This window comes from Bubalus kerabau, chromosome 2, assembly GCF_029407905.1.
Source record: "Bubalus kerabau isolate K-KA32 ecotype Philippines breed swamp buffalo chromosome 2, PCC_UOA_SB_1v2, whole genome shotgun sequence".
Lineage (NCBI taxonomy): Eukaryota > Metazoa > Chordata > Mammalia > Artiodactyla > Bovidae > Bubalus > Bubalus kerabau.
Window position 1 is genome coordinate 112,281,425 of NC_073625.1, and position 16,293 is coordinate 112,297,717.

The 16,293-nt window shown below is 39.5% G+C and overlaps 1 protein-coding gene across 15 annotated transcripts in view; it reads left to right on the forward strand.

The window, feature by feature from the left end:
• STXBP5L (syntaxin binding protein 5L) overlaps positions 1-16,293 on the forward strand; it is a 466,532-nt gene that overhangs the window by 436,354 nt on the left and 13,885 nt on the right. For all 15 annotated transcript variants that reach the window (XM_055568317.1, XM_055568321.1, XM_055568318.1 and 12 more), the window contains 3 exons: positions 5,004-5,364; positions 9,303-9,468; positions 12,134-12,245. In XM_055568317.1, the coding sequence (XP_055424292.1) occupies positions 5,004-5,364; positions 9,303-9,468; positions 12,134-12,245 (639 nt within the window). The remainder of the gene's footprint in view (positions 1-5,003; positions 5,365-9,302; positions 9,469-12,133; positions 12,246-16,293) is intronic.

The following is a 16,293-nucleotide window of genomic DNA, read 5'->3' on the forward strand; positions in this document are numbered from 1 at the left end:
GACAGAGGAGCCTGGCAGGCTACAGTCCATGGAGTCGCAGAGAGTACGACATGTCTGAGTGACTGAGTGCACACACACAAACATACACTTTATTTCTATACCTGTGTAGCCGAATATGGCTGGAGAAAAATAATCAGACTAAATAGTCTCATTTTGAAATAAATCATCAACAACCTCTGGTGGGTTCCTGTGCTGCTGGGGAGTCACACTGTAATACTCTAGTCTTCTCTCCACCCTTAACAATTACATACTTTCTCCCCTGTCCTCAGAGCTCTAATACCTTCTCCACTGTTTTCAGTCTCAGCAATGACCATGTGTTCTTTCACTGAGAAAACAATCAGATGAGAACTGCAGCAGCTGCCACCATCGCCAAGATTGCTACCTTCTTTCCTGTTCTTGTGACTACGCTGTGTAAACTCCTGACTTGGTGAACATCTCCACTTATACACTAGATTCTGTTCCCTTTCACCTACACAAGAAAGTCAGTCCAGCAATTTTCCTGTTTCCTTTATATATTTATCTATTAGATCAGCATACAAACATGCTGCTATTTCTCCCATTAAAAGAGAAAAACCATCCTTGAATCTATGTTCCTACAATGCCCCATTTCACTGTTTTTGTCTTTAGTGCAAGATTCCTTGAAATATTCAAGGAATACTATTGTTATATTCATTATTTTCAGTTTTATTCTCCCATTCTCTTGAGTGCATTCTGATCAAACTTTCTCTCACACCAATCAACAAAAGCCTCTACATAGGTTATCACTGACCTCATTGCTAAATTCAATTCTCAAGTCACATCTCACCTGAAATAGCAGCAGCTTACTGCACAGCTTACCACCATTATCCCTACCTTATATTCACTTTTCGCTTAGATTCCAAGATACGTTATTTATGCAGTTTTCTCCCTACCTCTATAGCTATTCCTTCTCAGTCCCCTTTACTAGTTCCTCTACATTTCACTGGACTTAAAATCAGCATGCTCAAAGACAGACTCCTTGAATCCTTCCTGTTTTCTATTTATATCCAAGCCAGCCTTGAAATCAGGCAGCCTTACTACTATAAATGCCACTTGTAATCTCGTGGGTCATTTATTTATATTTATAGTCTGGGTCCATCCACAAATTTCTGATACAGGTGTCCAATTATTTGACAGCCACTTGGATCTAATAGGGCTTCCCTGGTGGCTCAGATGGTAAAGAATCTGCCTGCAATGCAGAAGACCCACGTTCGATCCCTGGATCAAGAAGATCCCCTGGAGAAGGGAATGGCAACCCACTCCAGTATTCTTGCCTGGAGGATGCCATGGAAAGAAGCCTGGCGGGCTACAGTCCATGGACTTGCAAAGAGTTGGACTGAGCAACTTACATTTTCACTTTTCACTTTTGGATCTAATAAGTATTTCAAACTTATGTCCCAAACTGAGTTCCTAATATTCTTTTGCTTTCTTCCATAGTTCTTTCCATATCTATTAATGACAATTCCATCCTTCCAGTTTCTCAGGTCAAAATAAATACTTGTTAATTGAATGATAAAGATTTTAGTGGGAAAGACTGATAATTTGGAAAGCTAGAATAAGGCACACTTCTAGCCAGTAAGACCTCTTTTAAGAAGAAAATCCTCATTAGTTATCTGTGAATTATTTACTGGAGACCGAACTGTTGCCGGGAGAAATATCAATAACCTCAGATATGCAGATGACACCACCCTTATGGCAGAAAGTGAAGAGAAACTAAAAAGCTTCTTAATGAAAGTGGAGAGGAGAGTGAAAAAGTTGGCTTAAAGATCAACATTAGGAAACTAAGATCATGGCATCTGGTCCCATCACTTCATGGCAAATAGATGGGGAAACAGTGGAAACAGTGTCAGACTTTATTTTTCTGGGCTCCAAAATCACTGCAGATGGTGATTACAGCCATGAAATTAAAAGATGCTTACTCCTTGGAAGGAAAGTTATGACCAACCTAGATAGCATATTCAAAAGCAGAGACATCACTTTGCCAACAAAGGTCCGACTAGTCAAGGCTATGGTTTTTCCTGTGGTCATGTATGGATGTGAGAGTTCGACTATGAAGAAAGCTGAGCACCGAAGAATTGATGCTTTTGAACTGTGGTGTTGGAGAAGACTCTTGCGAGTCCCTTGGACTGCAAGGAGATCCAACCAGTCCATCCTAAAGGAAACCACTCCTGGGTGTTCACTGGAAGGACTGATGCTAAAGCTGAAACTCCAATACTTTGGCCACCTCATGCGAAGAACTGACTCCTTGGAAAAGACTCTGATGCTGGGAGGGATTGGGGGCAGGAGGAGAAGGGGATGACAGAGGATGAGATGGCTGGATGGCATCACCAACTCTATGGACATGAGTTTGAGTAAACTCCGTGAGTTGGTGATGGACAGGGAGGCCTGGCGTGCTGTGATTCATGGGGTCGCAAAGAGTCAGACATGACTGAGCGACTGAACTGAACTGTTAACATTTTATTACAGGAGTTCGTAAATTTAAGCTTCCTGTAGTGTGTATTTCTAAAATAGTAAGGTTGTAATTCTGACTTGATTAAGCTTTTTTTTTTAAGTTAGAAAAGACTAAAGACAGAATCATAAGATTAATAATACAGTGGTGGGATTCTCAGGTGGCTCAGTGGTACCAAAGCAGGAGCCACAGGAGACTTGGGTTCAATCCCTGGGGTCAGGAAGGTCCTCTGGAGGAGGAAATGGCAACCTACTCCAGTATTCTTGCCTGGGAAATCCCATGAACGAGGAGCCTCGTGGACTACAGTCCATGGGGTTCCAAAGAGTCAGACATGATTGAGCACACACACAAACATGCACAGGGAAAACTTAAACCTTGTATAAAACTAATGAAAAGGATATAATCAGAGCATTTTTACCACAAATTAGGAAACAAAGCAGATATTTGGGCAAGGCAACTTATTAAGAAATAGTCATTTTGATACTGACAGCTTTGTAAGCATCAGGAGTAAAGAAAATGGCTTCCAAAATGTAGATTTCTTGTTTGTTTTTTTTTAACCTACTTTGGGCTATCTCTAAATTGAGGGTGTTGTTAATATATACTTCAGAAAGTTTTTCCATGCTATACAGCAATGGAAATATGGAAGCTTTTTTTTGTTTTGGAATAGAAGGATCACTCCTAGATGAATACTAATTAAATCATTCATCATAGTCCTTGGCAGACATTTTCCTTCTTGGTAGGTTGAGAGCTGGTCTTTCATACCTTGACCCTCAGATTAAAGCACCTGAGCCCTTGCTCCCTTATCCTTGTCAGACATTTACAGGCTTCTTGGTTTTAAAAGTGGGTTTAAAAAACACAACTGAGATGTTAAAGCATCTAAATATGTTACTTTGAATTTTATAAATTTTTAATACTTCATAAAGTATTTTCTAAGTGGAATGTATTTGTATAATACCCTTTCCAAGTCTCTGGTACATGTACACTCTTGACGTATGTCAGCCTGGGATAGCTTCCTTATTCTCTCTACATGCGTGCTCAGTCACTTGATTGTGTCCAACTCTTTGCAACCCCATGGACTGTAGCCCTCCAGGCTCATCTGTGCAATTTTCCAGGCAACAATACTGGAGTGAGTTTCCGTGCCCTCCTCCATTACTCTCTACACGATGTCAAAGGACAAAGGAAAGAAAAGGCTACTCAGGCACTGCTTAGGGAAGAGTCTGGAAGTGTCCAAAGGTCAATCTATCCCAAGTTACCTCCTAAGTCTTTGCAGTATCCAATCTCTGGGACTGGTAAAAAATCACCCATAGGTAATAATCTGGCATGGATGTTCAACCTTGGAGAATCCAGGTGAGTAAACCATTTTTCTGTATAAAAGATGCATAAGCCTGAATAAACACCAAATTCAGTTTGTTTTTAAAAAAATACAATCAAAATTGCTAGCATGAACTAGATATTTACATTTCATGAAGTATTCTGAGTATTCATTTTCAGAAGAAGAAAATAGTATTTTCTAGTGAATGAGTCTATAAAGAAATGGAATCAGATGGCATGATTATCTTTTCAGTTGAAGTTATTCAGTAAATTAAAATTATAAATTTTCTGAAATTTGTTTTTAAAAAAAAGTATTTTAATGAAGAAGGCAATGGCAACCCACTCCAGTACTCTTGCCTGGAAAATCCCATGGATGGAGGAGCCTGGTAGGCTGCAGTCCATGGGGTTGCTAGGAGTCATACATGACTGAGCCACTTCACTTTCACGCATTGGAGAAGGAAATGGCAACCCACTCCAGTGTTCTTGCCTGGAGAATCCCAGGGACGGGGGAGCCTGGTGGGCTGCCGTCTATGGGGTCGCACAGAGTCGGACACGACTGAAGCGACTTAGCAGCAGCAGCAGTATAGTATAGTGAAAGGATACTGCTGCTGCTAAGTCGCTTCAGTCGTGTCCGACTCTGTGCGACCCCACAGACGGCAGCCCACCAGGCTCCCCCGTCCCTGGGATTCTCCAGGCAAGAACACTGGAGTGGGTTGCCATTTCCTTCTCCAATGCGTGAAAGTGAAAAGTGAAAGTGAAGTCGCTCAGTCATGTCTAGCTCTTGGAGACCCCATGGACTGCAGCCTACCAGGCTCCTCCGTCCTTGGGATTTTCCAGGCAAGAGTACTGGAGTGGGATGCCATTGCCTTCTGCTGAAAGCATACTGGACTAGGAATTAGGAAACTTGAGTTCCAGTCCAGGCTCAGTCACTAATTTGTTATGTGTCTTGGCCCAAAACTCATCATCTTCCTGGATCTGTTTTCTTATTAATATAATGAAAGGATTTGATGAGTTGATGTCTTAGACTCCTTTTAGCATTTACTCGTTATGATTCAAAGTTATTGCAGCTGATAAATTCACAAATCTACTGATTTATGTGTAATATGGCACTATTATGACACTATAAATTATCATAATATAAAGGAAAAAATTTATCACCCATAGATGAATAGCACCTGTTTTAGAAAGAATTTCATGTGCCAGTGATGTGGAATTGTTTTTATAGGTACATTCCTCTCATTGAAAGGAGCTGTCCTAACATTCTCCTGTATGGACCGAACTGGTGGGTTAATGCAACCACCATATGAAGTTTGGAGGGATCCAAACAACATAGATGAAAATGAGAAATCCTGGAGAAGGAAACTGGTCATGAACTACCCCTCTCCATCCCAAGAAATAGGAGATCATCAGTACACAATAATCTGCTCAGAGAAACAAGCTAAAGTCTTCTCACTGCCTTCTCAGACTTGCCTCTATGTTCATAACATCACAGAAACGTCTTTTATACTGCAAGCAGATGTGGTGGTCATGTGTAACAGTGCCTGCTTGGCATGCTTTTGTGCCAATGGGCATATCATGATAATGAGGTATGTGCTGTCTTTATAAATTATCTGGTAATCATAACAGTGCAAACAAGGTAAAATTATAAAAAGTATATGTGTAACATGCAAGATAAATTAAGAAGCAACCTGAGATCATTGTTTCATTATGTTTGTGAATGTTTTATTGCTCAACAATTTGAGGAGAGTTGGAGTTTATTTTAGGTTTTGTTTGCTAAAAATGCTTTGCATTGTGAATGAAATATATGTTAACTGCCATCAAGGAATCTAAGGAAAGAGTGATTCTCCAGTCATTCACACTTTCATTCAACATTTATTGAGCACCTATCTCCCAGATGCTATGCTGGGCACAGGATATATGAAGATGAATAAACCACAAGGAAAAGAAATGAACTGTTACCTTTACTATGTTTCATAGTACACACAAGAATTTTCTATACAGAATTTAACTTTATCCTTATAACTTCTCTAGAACATAGGAAATGAAGTATTATCTGCTTCCTCTATTTTACATGTTAATAAATTTGCCTGATGTTGCAAGTTTAGGAAAAAGTGAGATCAACACTGAAGAGTATACTAAAAATCATCCCTTTATTTGAACCTGCTGCAGGCTATACATTAAGAAATACACATGGAGGAAGAGTTTAGGGTGGACTTTTGAACTGAAGTCATAGCTATATTGAAGGCTAGGTAGAAACAGATGTGAGGGAATTTTTCTGAATGTAAAACTGGTTGTGAAAGATAATGGAGGTCATTAAACCTCAGGGTAAGAAGAGAACTTAAAGGTGAAAATTTTTTGTCATGAACTTGAATAATAGTGATGTCATTAATAGATAAGAAAGTCAGGAGAATTTGGAGAAAATAAGTCTGAGAATGAATACTTGGAATATGAAGTGCGTATATGCCAGCTTGAGTAAGTTTAGCAGGCAATTTACAGTCTAGACTCTTAAAAAATAGAGGTGGAAGATTCAGCTCTGGAAATCATCTATGTAAATGCATTAGTGAAAGTTTTGGCAGTGAATGAAATCATCAAAGATAGTATTAAAAAAGAGGAGGAAGAGACTTATCTGGGGACAAAAATTGAGGGAGGGGGATGCATATGAATACATCTATATAGTGCCAGAAAGAAAGAAAATCCAGCTAAGGAGATTGAGAAGCAGTCATGAGAGAGCTAGAAAAAGTATCACAGTAACATAACTTCATGAAAAGGATAGAAGAGTATAAAAAAAAAAGAAAAAAAGGACAGATGACTACCAAAACGATGATCAAGAGTTAGAACAGAAAGATCAAAGAATTTGAGTACAAGAAAAGACACTAGATGTAGATATTAGTGATATATGAGAAAACAAATCTTTGGAGCACAGTGAAGATAAGACTAAATTTCAAGGGAGGCAAGAATAAAGGCAGTGACACAGATCAGGAATTGACAAAACTATAACCCCACGCAATATCCACTCTACCCTCCACCCAATATAATACTGTATAGCCTGCAAGCCAAAAATGGTTTTTACATTTTCAAGTTGTTGAAAAAAGCAGAGAAGAGTATTTCATGATATGTGGAAAGTATATGAAATTCACATCTCAATGTTCATAAAGGTTTGGGGAACACAACCACACCACTTGCTTATATATTGCCCATAAGAAAGAGCGTGTACACAACAGGCAAGAGTTGAGTAGTTGTACCCGAGACCACATGGCCTACAAACCCTAAACTATTTACTATCTGACTCTTTAAAAAAAGTTTGCCAATTCCTGAGACAGAGTTCTTTTGGGAAATTTTGGTAAAAAGAGAGATGAGAGATAGGAAAGTAATTCAAGAGTGAAACTGGGATTTTGAGGGTGTTTTTATTGTTATATTTTCTTTAATAGGGGAGACATGAGTAGACTTATAAGCCAAAGAGAGGTAGTTAGTGGAGGAGACAGTTTTGAAAAAATAAAAACAATCATTTACAGTCTGCTTATTCTCTTATATGTTTCTTATTCTTTATCTGATTTCTTTTCTCAAATTCTTTTTAGAGATTTCTGATGAGGGCCATTCCAGTCTTGTTTGAAAATAATGACTTAATTCCTAGACATGCCTTAGTTTAGAAGGGGAAAAAAAAATGTGTGTACACTCCCCTAAGCTCACATTTAGTCACTCAAAATTTTTCTTTTAAATTCAAAGACATTACAATGTTGTCACAATTGAAATTTTAGCTTGATAGTGATTTTAGCTTGACAGTGATAGTGAGAATTCCAGAAAAAGATCTATTTCTGCTTCACTGACCATGCTAAAGCCTTTGACTGTGTGGATCACAACAAACAGTGGAAAATTCTTCAAAAGATAGGACTACCAGGCCACCTTACCTGCCTCCTGAGAAACCTATATGCTGGTCAAGAAGCAACAGTTAGAACCAGACATGAACTAGCAGATTGCTTCAAAATTGGGAAGGAGTAGTCAAGGCGGGGTATTGTCACCGTGCTTACATGCAGAGTACATCATGAGAAATGGCACGCTGGATGAAGCACAAGCTGGAATCATGACTGTGAGGAAAAAGATCAACAATCTCAGATATGCAGATGATAATGGCAGAGAGTGAAGAGGAACTAAAGAGGCTTTTGATGAAGGTGAAAGAGGAAAGTAAAAAAACTAGCTTAAAACTCAACATTCAAAAAACTAAGATCATAGCACCCAGTGCCATCACTTCATGGAAAATAGATGGGGAAAAAACGGGAACAGTGGCAGATTTTATTTTCTTGGGCTCCAAAATCACTGTGGACAGTGACTGCAGCTATGAAATTAAAAGATGCTTGCTCATTGGAAGAAAAGCTATGACAAATCTAGACAGTATATTAAAAAGCAGAGGCATTACTTTGCTAACAAAGGTCTGTATAGTCAAAGCTACGGTTTTTCCAGTAGTCATGTATGGATGTGAAAGTTGGACCATAAAGAAGGCTGAGCGCCTTAGAATTGATGGTTTTGAACTGTGGTGCTGGAGAAGACTCTTGAGAGTCCCTTGGACAGCAGGATATCAACACAGGCAATACTAAAGGAAATCAATGCTGAATATTCATTGGAAGGACTGATGCTAAAGCTGAAGCTCCAATATTTTGACCACCCAATGGGAAGAGTTGACTCATTGGAATAGATGCTGATGCTGGGAAAGACTGAGGGCAGGAGGAGGAGGAGGTGACAGGATGAGATGGTTGAATGGCATCACCAACTCAATAGAGATGAGTCTGAGCAAACTCCAGGAGATAGTGACGGTCAGGGGAGCCTGGCATGCTGCAGTCCAACAGGTTCCAAAGATTCAGAAACAACTGAGTGACTGAACAACAACGAAATAGCCAATCAGTAAGACACCTGAGATGTAGTATTCATTTGGATGTGCAAATTTTGATCTATTGTTTATAACTAATTCTGTAACAGTCCCAGTCACTAATCACACCTTCAGTATAGGTGCCCTAAGTCATAGGTGATTTTCATTTTCTGTGTATAGAGGAAGTAAAGGAATGGGGAGGAAAGCCACTCCATTCCCAGGCATAGTGAACTAGACACACATCAGTGTAAAACCTCAGACCCAGGAATTTTGCCTTAAAAAGAGACAATGGAGCAAGTATGCAGGTAGCCACTTTCTAGTTATAGTGTTTCTGCCATAATAAAAGATTACAACAGTAGGAACCTGTGAAATTCTGCACAGAGCATTTTGAAATTGCTGGCCAGTGCATTTAATCCAGCCTTCAAGGACATCTGCTAAGTATCTGTGTGGATTAAAATAGAACTGTACCATAATTTTTTGTGAAAATGATTTTACATGAAGTTCTAGTTTACTACCATTGAGACTTCAAGAAGATAAGAAGAAACAACCATAAAATAGTAGTATAAAAATTACTGTTTTACGTAAAGATTGCTATATTTTATATACAGAAATTAAAAGCTTCTAACAACTTGATATTGAAATGTGGATTTGGTTTTTTCCATTCAGCCTACCTAGTCTTCGCCCAATGTTAGATGTTAATTATTTGCCACTGACAGACATGCGGATAGCACGGACATTTTGTTTCACCAATGAAGGACAGGCATTATACCTCGTCTCTCCTACTGAAATTCAAAGGTTAACATACAGCCAAGAGATGTGTGATAATCTACAGGTAGGTCATTTATGAATAAACATTGAACGTAGTTGTAAAAAAGAGAATGAGAGAGAGGTCTAAAAGCTCAAATATTATTAGGCTAGACAACAAACATGCCTGCCCTAGAACATGTTTTGTATATATGTTCATCCTGGTGATGCTACCAAGTTCTACTGTGGTTCCAGATATACACAGAAAAAAAAAATAAGAAAAAGGGGTTTGTGGGAAGAATGTGGAGATCATATATATTAATGGTTGTTCTGTTTATTTCATTGTTTGTTTTGCCTACAATTCAGAGTTAATAGACTTAAAAAAAAAGAAACCTTAATTGTGGGCCATACAAAATAAATATATATCCTATAGGTTAGAAATGGGTATGGGGAGGGAGGAGGGTTCAGGATGGGGAACACAAGTATACCTGTGGTGGATTCATTTCGATATTTGGCAAAACTAATACAATATTGTAAAGTTTAAAAAAAAAAATGGGCATTTGTCTTTGATCATAGCAGTAAGCAGAGCTTAGAAACAAAATAAATATAAAAGAATTTATTTAATCTTGGATAAGTAAATGTCATAAAATTTTAAAAGACATCCTAAGGATTTAATTGGTTTCTCTCCCTTATTTTAGAGAAAAGAAAACTAAAATTATTACAATATAGAGGTTCACAGTATAAGTTCTGAACTGTTTAAGCTGCATTTTGCCTACTGGTATAACTTTGGCTATTTTACTTAATCTACTTGTATGTTCTACCTCGTGTCCGGCTCTTTGCGACCCCGTGGACTGTAGCCTACCAGGCTCCTCTGTCCATGGGATTTTCCAGGCAATAGTACTGGAGTGGATTGCCATTTCCTTCTTCAGGGGATCTTCCCAAACCAGGGATTGAACCCGGGTCTCCCACATTGTAGACAGACACTTTACTGTCTGAGCCACCAGAGAAGTCCTATGTTCTACCTTGAAGCATTACTGTGAGAATTAAGAAAGAATTCATGTAAAGCACTGAGAAGAATGCCTGGAACATACTAAGTTTTAAAAATAAATAATAATAAATGTTATTCAACATATACTTAAGTTTTTTATATGCCTAGTACTTGGCTGGGCTGTAGGAGTACAATCATAAACAAGATACAAGTCCCTACCTGGTAGTGTGGAAGGAGAGAGAAATAGATAACCACAATATTCTGGAAAATGGTTGTCTGTACATGGCTCTGCCAGTGCTAGAGAGACACATTAAGAGCGGACTGGGTTAATGGAGCAAAAGGGAAGGGGTGGTTAGAAAAAGCTTGTGAAGGATGAATAGGAGCTGTCCACAGGGAATAGATGGCTGGAGGTGGGAAAGGTAATAATAATATTCTTGACAGAGCAGAGGCATGTGAAAGCCCCAAGGTTCAGGAAACTGCTAAGAAAGTAGAGTTGGGAAGTGGGGAGAGTGAAGGAGTGCTGATGGAGACTTAGTCAAGAATAGAACTTGGAACACCTTGTAAGCTCCTTAAGAAATCTGGCATTTATCCCCAGGGCAATAGGAAGTCATTGAAAAGGTTTAGCAAATTTGTTTATTAAAACTAATATTCTGGTTGCAGTATGACAATTTGTTTGGAAGAGTTAAGGCTAAAAGTAGGGAGAACAATTTGGAGGCATTATTTTTTAAATAATTAAGGCCAGAAATAATAGTGGCTTGAAATAAGACAGCCAACAGTGATAGAAAAAATTAGCATATTCAATGACTATAAACTGTGATCGGTTGGATTGGAGGGTTATTAGATAGAGGAGTGAAGAAAAGGAAGGAATTAATAATTATTCCTGTATTTCTGGGTTGGGGAACTAAGTAGATGGTGTAGCCATTTCCAAAGAAAAAGGATTTGGGAGGAAAAGCACAGGTCTAGGAGTAGAGGTGAGGGGGGAAGATGATGACAGTCATCCTGCAAGTTCACACACAAAACTGATACTAGCTCACACATCTGACTCTGGACTGAAGTTCCTCCAAATCCATGGTTCTCAAATTTTCATCTGCTTTAGAAAGACCAAGGGCTTCCCTGGTGCTCAGATGGTGGTGGTCTGCCCGCAATGCAAGAGACCTGGGTTCGATCCCTGGGTTGGGAAGATCCCCTGGAGAAGGAAATGGCAGCCCACTCCAGGATTCTTGCCTGGAGAATCCCATGGACGGAGGAGCCTGGCAGGCTCCATGGGGTCACAAAGAGTTGGACTCAACTGAGCGACCAACACACACAGAAAGACCAAAGTAAGTTAAAACATTTTATAGCAAATTAAGTTAGAAAAAAGTTAGAACAAGTTATACATATATATCCGGAGCATATCTATGTAAATTCTGATTAGTATGTGTAATAAAGCCTGTGAATTCTGTAATCAGGATTAATCTGTAAATTAATCCTAGGGTGAATATTAGCTTCCTATGCTTTCTAACTGTAGAAGGAAGATGACAAGAGGTCAGAAAAGTGAATATTTTAGGATGCCAGTTCTTGGAAAAGGGAAAGAAAAGAAAGACGGTGGAGGAAAAAGTGCCAGAGAGAGGGAATTAGAAACTAAGCAAAAACTACCACGAAAATATATGGAGAACCAGATTTTTCAGCCTTTGCATGATGGCTGGTGCTCTAACCTGCCACCAGTTATCTTTTGACCTATTAATTTATCCTTAGTCTAATGCTTTTTTCTTTAAATTTGATATAGGACATGCTGGGAGATTTGTTTACTCCTATAGAGACACCAGAAGCTCAAAACAGAGGCTTTCTCAAGGGCCTGTTTGGTGGAAGTGGACAAACATTTGACAGAGAAGAGCTTTGTGAGTAAACTCCTGATTACAAACTGTATCAAAAAACAGACAACCTCTTTCTAGACGAGGGCTTTGCTTCTATACCATGAAAATTATTTGTTTACGAAACATGAATAGAACTGGTCACTTTGTTTTAGAAACAGTTTAACAAAAATAGTACATGTAATTCATACAAATAATGAGTAAGCTAATAAATGTGTCATTTGCAGGTAGATCAGACCTGCAAGGCAAGGTGAAGGCACTTGGTTACTTAAATCTGAAAAAATGTTTTTGAATCTGCCTGCCTCTAACTACTTCTAGGAAACAAGTTCTTTATTCAGAATTCAAGGTTTACCAATGGTACAGAATAAATCACGTTAAAAAATATCTACCAGAGACTCTGAAGAATAATCATCAAAACGCACATTCTCAAAGAGAAATTAAGATTTTTCCAGATTCTCTCACCCACTGTGTGGTCTCTACAGGTCAAAACTCCTTTTTCCTTGAATTTTTAACTATGCAAAATATCTAGGTGCTTCCATAAAATGGACTATTATTCATCTATAAAAGGTAATGACATTTGATACCTGCTAAACATGGATTACCCTTGAAAACATAATGCTAAATTAAAGGAACACAAAAAGGCCACATATTGTATTATTCCTTTTGTACAAAATGTTCAGAATAGACAAATCCATAGAGACAGAAAGTCAGTAGTTGCCAGGGACCAGGGCAAGGAGGGACTAATGGGTATAGAATTTCTTTGGGTGGTGATAAAAATGTTCTAAAATTAGATAGTGGTGATAGTTGCACAAGTCTGAGAATCAGTTAAAACCTACTTAACTGTACCCTTACAAAGGGTGAACTGAGGGATTCCCTGGAGGTACAGTGGTTAGGACTAGGTGCTTTCACTGCTGTTACCAGGGTTTGATCCCCGGTCCGAACCTAATATCCCACAAGCTATGCACCGTAGCCAGAAAATTTTTTTAAAAAGGCGAGAGGTAGAGGAGCCAAGATGGCGGAGGAGTAGGACGGGGAGAACACTTTCTCCCCCACAAATGCATCAAAAGAGCATTTAAACGTCGAGTAAATTCCACAAAACAACTTCTGAATGCCGGCAGAGGACATCAGGCACCCAGAAAAGCAACCCAACTCTTCGAAAGGAGGTAGGAAAAAATATAAAAGACAAAAAAAGAGACAAAAGAGGGAGGGACGGAGTTCCGTCCGGGGAAGGGAGTCTTAAAAAGAGAGAAGTTTCCAAACACCAGGAAACCTTCTCACTGCCGAATCTGTGCCGAGCTTTGGAAGCACAGAGGGCAACATAAAAGGGAGAAAAAAAATAAATAAACAATTAAAAATCGCAGATTGTGAGCCCTACGGTAACTCCCCCAGCGGAGAAGCAGCGCAGACGCCTGCACACGGCATTAGCAAGCGGGGGCTGGGCAGGGAAGCGGGGCGCGGGCTGTGTCCCTTAGAGTAAGAATCAGCCCGAATGTCCTGAGCGCTATCTGAGCGAAATAATTTGGGCTAGCAAACCAGACTGTGGGATATCTACCACGCGAAAAGCCAGCCCTAACCTAAGATACCGCCAGGCCCGCGCACAGAACAAAGGACTGAACAGAGATAGCCGGCTGCAGACCTTCCCCCTCCGGTGACAGGCAGCCAGAGCCGTAAGGGGGCAATCGCAGCCCAAGAGAGACACTATCTATAAAACTGTAAGCAGGCTTCTTTGCTAACTAAAACTTTTTGGGGGTCTGGATGGTCAACATCTGCCTGAGAAGGTGCGCCGGTTTTACACCCAGATAACCGAGTGGCAGGGAGGCAATAAGTTACAGCATTGGCGCCCGCCAAACACATCACCTGAGCTGCGCAGATCTGGGAAGAGCACAAAACGCAGGCCCAACCGAGTCTGCGCCTCTGAGGACTACCCGAGTGCCTGAACCTGAGCGGCTTGGACCTGGGAGCTCAGCCCAGGGCCGGCCTCTAATTGTTCCCAGCGGAACAACCTAGAGCCCAAGCAGTGTGGGCAGTGAGGCTACACGTGCCGTGAGCGGGGGCAGACCCAGTGTGGTTGAGGCACTGCGAGCGCACGCCAGGGTTATCTGTTTGCAGCATCCCTCCCTCCCTCCCCACAGCGCGGCTGAACAAGTGAGCCTAAATAAAATTAAAAAAATAGTGTCCTCCACTGTCCCCTTTGTGTCAGGGCGGGAACCAGACACTGAAGAGACCAGCAAACAGAAGAAGCTATAACAGAGGGAAACGCCTTGGAAGCTACAGGCCATAGATTAAAACCCTGTGGTTACTACGAACTACATAGGAAGGGGCCTATAGATCTTGAGAAATATAAGTCAGACCAAGGAACTAGCCAAAAATGAACTGAACCCACAATACTCACAACAAAACCAGAGAAAGACCTAGATATATTTTTACTATTTTTACGATCAATCTTTCTTTTTTTTTTTCCTTAAATTAAAAAAAAAAAAATTTTAAGTCCTCTATGGTCCTTTAATTTTCACTTTTATAACTATTACTTTGCAAAAAAAAAAAAAGACCCTATTTTTTTTTCTTCGGCAAACTTCATATATATATTTTATAATTTTTTGACCGTGTTTTGTTTTGTTTTGTTCTTGTTCTTCTTTTCTTTAACATTGTATTTTTGAAATTCCAAACTCTACTCTAGATTTTTAATTTATGCTTTTTGGTATTTGATATCAATTTTGTACCTGTATTTTCTTTATAATTTTTGCGACATTGTTTTTGTTGGTTTGTTTGTTTTCTCTCTTTATTTTTCTTCTTCTTCTTTTTTTTTTTTTTAACATTGTATTTTTGAAATTCCAAACTCTACTCTAGATTTTTAATTTATGCTTTTTGGTATTTGATATCAATTTTGTACCTGTATTTTCTTTATAATTTTTGCGACATTGTTTTTGTTGGTTTGTTTTCTCTCTTTATTTTTCTTCTTCTTCTTCTTTTTTTTTTAACATTGTATTTTTGAAATTCCAAACTCTACTCTAGATTTTTAATTTTTGCTTTTTGGTAATAGTTATCAATTTTGTACCTGTAGTTTCTTTATAATTTTCGCAACCTTGTTTGTTTTTCTTTGTTCGTTTTTTCCCTCTTTCTTTTCCTTCTTCTTTTCATTAACATTGCATTTTTGAAATTCCAAACTCTACTCTAGATTTTTAATTTTTGCTTTTATGTATTTGTTACCAATTGTGTACCTTTAAGAACCCAATCTTCAGGACCCATTTTTCACTAGTGTACGAGATTACTGGCTTGACTGCTCTCTCTCGCTTTGGACTCTCCGTTTTCTCCACCAGGTCGCCTGTATCTCCTCCCTAACCCCTCTCTACTCTACCCAACTCTGTGAATTTCTGTGTGTTCCAGATGGTGGAGAACACTTAGGGAACTGATTACTGGCTGGATCTGTCTCCCTCCTTTTCATTTCCCCCTTTTATCCTTCTGGCCACCTCTGTCTCCTGCCTCCTTCTTCTCTTCTCTGTATAACTCCGTGAACATATCTGAGTGGTCCAGTTGTGGAGTGCACATAAGGAAGTGACTACTGGCTAGCCCACTCTCTCCACTATTGATTCCACCTCATCTCATTTGGGTCACCTCTAACTCCCTCCTCCCACTTCTCTTCTCCATGTAACGCTGTGAACCTCTCTGAGAGACCCTCACAGTAGAGAAACTTTTCATCTTTAACATAGATGTTTTATCAATGGTGCTGTATAGAAGGAGAAGTTTTGAAACTACTGTAAAAATAAGACCGATAACTGGAAGTAGGAGGCTTAAGTCCAAACCCTGACTCCAGGGAACTCCTGACTCCAAGGAACATTAATTAACAGGAGCTCATCAAACGCCTCCATACCGACACTGAAACCAAGCGCCACACAAGGGCCAACAAGTTCCAGGGCAAGACATACCAAGCAAATTCTCCAGCAACAAAGGAACACAGCCCTGAGCTTCAAGATACAGGCTGCCCAAAGTCACCCCAAAACCATAGACATCTCATAACATATTACTGGACATTTCATTACACTCCAGAGAGAAGAAATACAGCTCCATCCACCAGAAC